This window comes from Crocuta crocuta, unplaced genomic scaffold (genome assembly GCF_008692635.1).
Source record: "Crocuta crocuta isolate KB4526 unplaced genomic scaffold, BGI_CrCroc_1.0 scaffold73, whole genome shotgun sequence".
Taxonomy (NCBI): Eukaryota; Metazoa; Chordata; class Mammalia; order Carnivora; family Hyaenidae; genus Crocuta; species Crocuta crocuta.
In genome coordinates this window covers 1,562,863-1,571,399 of record NW_027529443.1, presented here as the reverse complement: position 1 = coordinate 1,571,399, position 8,537 = coordinate 1,562,863, and the positions used below count along the sequence as shown (strand labels likewise).

Below are 8,537 nucleotides of genomic sequence, written 5' to 3'. Positions count from 1 at the left end.
ACAAAAAGGGGAGAAGGAGGCGGGGGGGAGGCGGGGCCAGGAGCGGGGCGGGGCCAGGCGAAGGTGCGAGGATCGCGGTAGCAGTACTAGGTTGCAGGACTCGCAGATTCGGTAGTCCGGGGTCTGGGGAACGCTGGAGTGATGGGGAAAGAAGCTGATCCCTGTCCTTCACAGCGCTGGACCCCCAGCCCCAGGAGGGGGCGAAGGTTGAGGCCGAGTCAGAGGAGCTTGGCCGACTTCGGGCTGAGCTGGCAGGCGCCCTGGCGGAAATGGAGACCATGAAGGCTGTGGCGGAGGTGAGCGAGAGCACGAAGGCCGAGGCTGTGGCTGCAGTGCGGCGGCAATGCCAAGAGGAGGTGGCTTCTCTGCAGGCCATCCTGAAAGGTGAGGCAGGGACTCTTCCCAGACTCCCTGACGGTCCCCTAAGAGGGAAATGCATGAGAAGAAAGGGGTCAGGGGTCACAGATAGGCTGTGGGGTAGGTTCGCAGGGCTGCCTAGCACAAGGCAGGCCTAAGGGCCCAGAGGAAGGGTGGCCCCAAAATTTGCATAGAGGTCCTGCCAGCGCTAGCAGCGGCTCTTTGAGTTCCACTAAGTTTACCTCCGCGCTTCTACGCGTCCCCTTGCCTGGTGTCATTTCTCGTCCATCACCGATGACTGATCAACCCTGAAGATGAGCAACTTTTCAGTTCCTGGAACCAGCCTCATGTAAGCCTCTGGGCTTTGGGCTCCCCTCTGGGGCCATTCTCTGCGAGTCTAACACTCTGGTTTCCTTCCTTCCGCAGGCACCCCTACGTTTGCACTGCCTCACACATGTTCGGACTTCCCTCCCTCCCCTCCATTCTCTGTACTTGAGATGCACCGGCTCACTGGGCCCCAGATCTCCCCAGCCTCTGTTCTTGTTTCCCCCCTTCTCCTCTAGTCTGAGTCCAGAGCCTACAAAATAGCTTCCAGCCCTGTCTCACCCCGCTGCCTCTGTGGCCCCTGCTAGAGTGAAGCTCTTGACAGTCCCCCTGGGTGGTGCCCCAGCCTTCTCACAGGTCTGACTCTGTAGTCTGCCCTTGACATTGGCTTCCACAGTAAACTTCCTAAACTTCCCATCTCACCATGTCATTTCCTTTCCTAACTACCACTGCTGGCTCCAGACTTCTCTGGGGCTGTATTTTCCCGCATTTCAGGCATCCACATAACCCCCGGTGCTCCATGGTTGTCTCCTCACACCACCGATCCTGTCACCTACTTCGTATTTGTTCTCCAGATAGACCCGTTTTATAAAAACTTGCGTGTATTTATTTATTTTATGTTTATTTGTTAATTTTTTGAGAGAGAGAGAACGCACAAGCAGGGGAAGGACAGAGAGAGGGAGAGGGAGAGAGAGGATTGCAAGCAGGCTCTGCACTGTCAGTGCAGAGCTCAGCGCGGGGTTTGAATTCATGAAACGGGCTTGAATTCACAAAATGTGAGATCATAACCTGAGAGGCGAAATCAGGAATCGGATGCTTAACCGATTGAGCCACCCAGGCACCATGCATACGTTTATTTTAAAACAAACTTCCAGGTGGCTTAGTTGGTTAAGCGTCCGACTTTCACTTAGGTCATGATCTCACGGTTCGTGGGTTCAAGCCCCACGTCCGGCTCTGTGCTGACTGCCAGCTCAGAGCCTGGAGCCTGTTTCAGTCTGTGACTCCCTCTCTCTCTGAACCTCCCCTGCTCACGCTGTCTCTCTCTCTCTCTCTCTCCTAGAAATAAATAAAAAACATTTAAAAAAATAAAACAAACTTCCAGGGCCTCTGGGTGGCTCAGTCGGTTGGGCGTCCGACTTCGGCTCAGGTCAGAATCTCATGATTTGTGGGTTTAAACCCCATGTCAGGCTCTGTGCTGACAGCTTGGAGCCTGGAGCCTGCTTTGGATTCTGTGTCTCCCTCTCTCTCTCTGCTCCTCCACCGCTGACACTCTGTCTCTCGAAAATAAATAAACATTAGAAAGAAAAAGAAGTGGCCCTATTCCTCCCAGCATCACCTCCACTTCCCACTGACCTGTAGGATAAATCCAAACTCCTTGGCATGGCATGCACGGTCTCAAGAGCCATCCCCTGCCACCATGCCCCCCCTCTTTCCAGCACCTTTCCGGGGGGGCCTTCACACCAGCTCTTGCGGCATGCCCACTGTGCCCCCAATACACCATCTACTTTCCCGCCTCTGAGCCCCTGCTTGTACTGGTGCTGGGACTTAACATGTTCTTCTCTCCGCCCCCCGCTGGTGTCCTCCCGTGGCCAGGCAGGCGGAGTGAAATGCTCCCCTCTCTAGGGTCCGCAGGCCCGGGAATGGGCCTCGTGGGGATGTTCTTCTGCTGCTTGGTCACTATTTCCGCAGCCGCCTTCCCCATCGGAATGTGGGCTTCCAGTGTCTGGATTTGTGATTAATTCATTTCTCTGGTTCTGGAGCCCAGCTCTGGTCCAGAGCAAAAATGTTCTACTACCATTGGAGACTGATTGTTATTGGTACTTATTAACAGGAATAGATATTATGTCTTCAGCATTTATTAGGCACCAGGAGGAGGGCTGAACACCTTCCAGATGTCCTCTCATTTGATAACAACCCAGTGGGGTAATCGTCAGCATCCCCATTATGCAGCAGAGGATGCTGACGCAGAGGCTGATGGCCCCGGGGCCATCTGTCCACTGAGCCCACAGTCTCCATTGCTCTGGTGAATTGCCTCACAGGGTGCGGCGGTGAGAGTGTGCCCCCTCCTCACCCACAGGGAGGCCCAGCGTGCTGACCCTCCCTCTCCGCTGCCCTTCCTGCCTCTCCAGACTCCATCAGCAGCTATGAAGCCCAGATCACTTCTCTGAAGCAGGAGCGGCAGCAGCAGCAGCAGGACTGTGAGGAGAAGGAGCGGGAGCTGGGACGCCTGAAGCAGCTGCTATCCCGGGCTCACCCCCTGGACTCCTTGGAGAAGCAGATGGAAAAGGTTGGGGTGACCTCTCCCGACCGCATGATTTGGAAAGATGTTGAGGCAGTCAAGGTGGCCATGGGGCAAAGGGATTGTTGGGCAGATCGTTGGGGAGCAGGGCACCCAGTCAGGATTCTGGGCGTGGCATATACTACTGACTCCGTACTTGGCAAGGTCCTGGGCCTGCCACTTCCTGGAAGGTTGGCTAGGTTTGGTTCCTTCCAAGATGAAGGAGATCGTGTAGGGGGAAGGCGGCTAAGGTTTCAGGACAGTTTTTGTACACAAGGCACTATGATCACTGCTCACCAGACCCCATCTTTCCCCTGAAAGAGAGGTCCATTAATTAAACCCATTTCACAGATGAGTAAGGTGAGGTTTGGAGGAGTTCAGTGAATCTCCCCAGGTTGTGTGCCTAAAAGGGCAGAGTAGGAATTTTTAAATCTAGGCAATCTGGTTCTAAAATTTTTGTCTAGGCAGTATGGTTTTTGTTCTTTATGGCATATCCCGTGCCCCCCCACCCCCATTACTGGTGTCATTAACAATGGTAGGAAACTGATGTGCCAATCTTTCAAAGCAAATTCACATTGTTACCTCATTTCAGGCACCGGGAAACTGTGGCTCGGGAAGATGTAGTAACCGGCCTGGGTCCAAGAAAGGAGGCTTGTGACCCACGGCCTCCCCAGAGGCTGCTGCTTGTGGGTGCATGTTGCTCAGGAGCAGTTACACAGGGCGGTGGGGGAGAGGGCTCTGCAGGGTAGAGGTCTGGTGCGGCAGTGAGCAGAAGCATGGCGGGCCTAGAGGCCGGCGGTTCAGCCCCAGCCCACCTCCCTCATCCTGCCGTCATCCACCCAGTGCACGGGCATCCGCAGAGCAGGTACTGCAAGACTTCAGATGCGACCGAGGTGCTTCGTTTGGGCCACGCAGGCTTCCTCGGCCGCTGCAACTGTTCACATAAGAGATTTGGAGGGTTAGGCTGAGTTTGCTTGAGACGGGATTTTGAGTGAGTCAAGAGGTAGAAAGGGCACAGATTGGAAGACGATGGGTGACTGGCAGATTTCAGTCCTGGACAGCTGGGTAGGGGACCTAACTGACGCCCATAGGAGGAGAAATGTCACTGTGAGTGGTTCAGGTTTGGCTGTCCTTGGCTAGAGGAGCCTGCGTGACCTTCAGCCGGGGTGGCCGGAGGCCATTGCACTGGCTGTAAAGGTTCAGGAGGCTCCCAGAGCCGAAAACAGACCAACAAGAAATTGCTAGCAACGTGAGGGTGATGGGAGTAAAGGACATACGAGTTAGGATGAAATTTGAAAACCCAAATCAGCAGTGGCTTAAATAAGATAGAAATTTATTTGTCTTAGAGTCCACAGGTAGACATTCCAGGACTGATGACAGGTTGACAAGTCACCAGGAACCCAGGTTCCTCTTCAGTCACTGTCTTGCTGTAGGTAGTTTATTGCCTCATGGTCCAAGATGACCTGGAGTCCCAGCCGCCATGTCCCCATTCTAACCATCAAGGAGGAGGGGGAGGAGTAAAGAAAAGCACGCCCTCTCCCTTTTAAGGAGTTGCCCTGGAAGTTTGCATTTCCCTCCCTGCTGAGTGGCCGTGCTTAGTTACGGAGAAGCAGAGAAATGCAGATGGGGTTGCAGAATTTAGGGCATGTGCCCAACTACAAATACACGCTCCTGTGATAAAAGAAACAACTAAAAATGGATGCTGGGGAAGGAAAGAATGACTAGCGAGCAGGTACCAGGAAGATAGTCGTGACTTTGGCTTCTTTACCTGCTGTGTGACCTGGGCAAGTCGCGTGAGCTCTCGGAGCCTCTGTGTTTTTATCTTTAAAATGGGGATGCACATGGGGTGCCTGGGTGGCTTAGTCGGTTAAGCGTCCGACTTTCGCTTAGGTCATGATCTCGCGGTTCGTGGGTTCGAGCCCCGCGTCGGGCTCTGTGCTGACTGCCAGCTCAGAGCCTGGAGCCTGTTTCAGTCTGTGACTCCCTCTCTCTGACCCTCCCCTGCTCACGCTGTGTCTCTCTCTCCTAGAAATAAATAAAAATATTAAAAAAAAATTTTTTTTTTTTAAATAAAATGAGGATGCACAGCACCTTCTTGGGAGGGTTAGTAGGGCCGACGTGCTTGGAGAGGAGGCTCAGAAGAGACCCTCGGGGTCCGGTAGTCGGGAGAGGCCTGCTGCTGCCCAACCCTCTTCCTCCAGGCCCACGAGGACTCGGAGAAGCTTCGGGAGATCGTGCTGCCCATGGAGCAGGAGATCGAGGAGCTGAAGGCGAAACTGCTCAGGGCAGAGGAGCTGATTCAAGAGATCCAGGTGAGGGCACGCCCGGGGGGTGCTGCGGGAAGAGGGGGTGCCACAGGACCCTGGCCCCCCAGCCTCTTCCCTGCCCCTTCCCCTAGAGGCGGCCCCGGCATCCCCCTTCCTTACACGGCTCTGCGGAGTTGCTGCCCTTGTCCCGGGACCCGTCGCCCCCGCTGGAGCCTCTCGAGGAGCTGAGTGGAGACGGGGGAGCGGCGGCCGAAGCCTTCGCCCACAACTGTGACGACAGTGCCTCCATCTCTTCCTTCTCCCTCGGTGGCGGGGCCGGCAGCACGTCCCTGCCCCGCAGCCGCCAGGGCCTGAGCCCCGAACAGGAGGAGACAGCCTCCCTGGTGTCCACGGGCACCCTGGTCCCCGAGGGCATCTACCTGCCCCCTCCCGGTTACCAGCTTGTCCCGGACAACCAGTGGGAGCAGCTGCAAATCGAGGTGAGTGGAGGGGGCCGAGTGGCCTTCCCGCATGCTCTATCCGCCTCCCCCTTGCCCCAGGTGCTCCCTGGGCACCCCCTATGTCCACCCCCGGAAGTAGAACTGGGCCTCGGGGAACAGAGGCAGGGCGACCAGTGGAGAGACGCCACCCCCTGACCCCTGAGATGTAGAAGGCAGGCCCGAGGGGCCCGGTGAGGAGGGCAGGCCTCCCCTCCGAGGCTGAGACTGAGGCCGGCCTCCGCGGCAGGGACGGCAGCTGCAGAAGGACCTGGAGAGCATCAGCCGCGAGCGGGACGAGCTGCAGGAGGGTCTGAGGCGAAGCAACGAGGACTGCGCCAAGCAGGTGGGTCCCGCCCTGCCACAGCCCCGGCAGGGCCCCCGGTGGCGGCCGCCTGCCTCCTGACCCTGACCTCAGCCTCACCTCCTTCCACCCACAGATGCAAGTGCTCCTGGCCCAGGTCCAGAACTCGGAGCAGCTGCTACGGACCCTGCAGGGGACAGTGAGCCAGGCCCAGGAGCGGGTTCAGCTGCAGATGGTGAGGGCTGGGGGCCGGACACAGGGATGGGCCAGAGGGACACGCAGAAAGGTCCAGACACCTGTCCTGCCCCCCCCCACCCCGCCCCTGCCTCCAGCTGCTCAGGCTGCGCCCTGGAGGCGGTGTCGGGAGCATGAAAGGTCTCCAGGGCACCGGGCACTGTGGTCAGAGCATGGGTTCTGCATTCACACCGGGCCCACCACGCGCCGGCTCTGATCCCGAGCTGATCCCACAAGCTCGGAGCCTCGGCCTCGTCTCCTTGAAATGGAGACAGTGGGACGTAGCTTGCACTGTTGTGAGGCTTAAAAGCAAGGCTTGCAGAACCAGACAGTCCTCAAGTCCAGACAGGGAAATGTACATGATTCACTTGGGCCAAATGTAGATGGGAGTGTAGACGGGAAGGCGCGGTGGGGCAAGCCCAAAGGCCCGCAAGGGGCTCTGCTGGCCCCGGGCCCTGTGACCGGAGTCACATGGAAATCCAGCCTCGATGCTGCCAAGTTTTCTGATTTGTCAAGAGAAGCCCAAAACCTGTGTTGTCTCCTAGCTTTTAAAGTTGGCAACTAGTTTTTAAGAATTTTTTTTTTAAATATTTTTATTTATTTCTAGGAGAGAGAGAGAGAGACAGCATGAGCAGGGGAGGGTCAGAGAGAGAGGGAGATACAGACTCTGAAATAGGCTCCAGGCTCTGAGCTGGCAGTCAGCACAGAGCCCGACGCGGGACTTGAACCCACGAACCGCGAGATCATGACCTAAGCAAAAGTCCGACACTTAAGCGACTAAGCCACCCAGGCGCCTCCGTTTTTAAGAATTTTTTAAAATGTTTATTTTTGAGAGAGAGGCAGAGTGCAAGTGGGGAAAGGGCAGAGAGAAAGGGAGACAGAATACGAAGCAGGCTCCAGGCTCCAAGCTGTCAGCACAGACCCTGACATAGGGCTCAAACCCATGAGTCGCAAGATCCTGACCTGAGCCGAAATCAGACACTTAACCGGCTGAGCCGCCCAGGCGCCCCCAAAGTTGGCAACTGAATTAAGCTTAAAAACAAAGAAAAAGTATGGACCAAATAAAACACTCGAGGTGGCCTGCCACTTGTGACCTCCAAGCCCTCAAGGGGAGAGTATAGAGAAGGCGCCTGGGTGGCCCAGTCGGTTGAGCATCTAACTCCTGATTTTGGCTCAGGTCATGATCTCATGGTGTGTGAGTTCGAGCCCCCTCCGGTGGGCTCTGCGCTGACAGCGTGGAACCTGCTTGGGATTCTGTCTGCCTGTCTCTCTTTCTCTCTCTGCCCCTTCCCGTTCATGCTCTCTCTCTCTCAAAATAAATAAATCAGACTTTAAAGAAAATTAAAAGCAGAGTGTATAAAGTGCTTGGGGGGGGTCAAAGGGACTAATCAAGAGTGCTTCTTCATTTCTCAGCAGAGGAGGCTGTCGGGGAAGGGGTCAGGGTTGGGCCTCACGGGGTCTGGCGACAGGCACCCTGTCTCCCTCATCCCCTCCTACTAACTGTCCATCCCCAGGCAGAGCTGGCCACGTCACACAAGTGCCTAAGCCACGAGGTGAAGCGGCTGACTGAGGAAAACCAAGGACTCCGGGCCGAGCAGCCACCGTCTTCAGCCCTCCGGGGCCTGGAGCAGGATGAGGCTCAGGAGGAATCACTGCCCAGCTTGGTGCCGGTAAGGGGAGCGTGGGGGCCGCCCCGCTGGCCCTTGGCCTCCAGGCATGGCAGAGCATTGCCCCGGGACCCCCTTCCCAGCCTCGGTGTCAAGAGAAAATGAGTTTGCCGAGTGCTTGACGCAAAGGAAGCAGTAATTTGGCCAGTTTGTTATTTTTAAGTGAGATCCGCAAAGTTGAGTTCCTCGTCATCTCGGTTTATAACGAGCTGCCATCGTTGACCGGTGCGTGGCACTTGTGGACCGAGTTCATTAGAAACCTGAAGGTCACCGGAACCTTTGCCCGCGCTGAGACTACAGCCTCGGTCTCCTTCCGTGCGCCCCATGCCCCTTGGTTCTGTTTCTGCCGTCCTGACCTTTGTCGTTCGCTTGCTCTTTTTGGTACCGTGATTGCTGTTATTTGTAGGCGGCCGTCTAAATAGCGCAGCGCTGACTTTTGTGTTCTGAGCGTGACAAGCAGGGGGTCCTGCTCTAAGTGATGTGCGGGAACTTTCACTCAGCGCCGTGCCTGAGGGTCCTCCAGCCCTGGCGGTGCGGCCGCTGTAAGGTGGTCACTGCCGGCTCTGTTCGTCCACTCTTCTTGTGACCGGCCACGGGGGTCATTTCCCCTTTTAAGTTCCCTCCCTCCGC

General features: G+C 56.3%; 1 protein-coding gene across 1 annotated transcript in view; it reads left to right on the top strand.

The window, feature by feature from the left end:
- Window positions 1–8,537, top strand: part of RABEP2 (rabaptin, RAB GTPase binding effector protein 2) — an 11,091-nt gene that overhangs the window by 567 nt on the left and 1,987 nt on the right. The window contains exons 2-8 of the mRNA XM_077760553.1: window positions 175–384; window positions 2,811–2,968; window positions 5,161–5,271; window positions 5,358–5,705; window positions 5,953–6,048; window positions 6,143–6,241; window positions 7,755–8,006. Of these exons, the coding sequence (XP_077616679.1) occupies window positions 175–384; window positions 2,811–2,968; window positions 5,161–5,271; window positions 5,358–5,705; window positions 5,953–6,048; window positions 6,143–6,241; window positions 7,755–8,006 (1,274 nt within the window). The remainder of the gene's footprint in view (window positions 1–174; window positions 385–2,810; window positions 2,969–5,160; window positions 5,272–5,357; window positions 5,706–5,952; window positions 6,049–6,142; window positions 6,242–7,754; window positions 8,007–8,537) is intronic.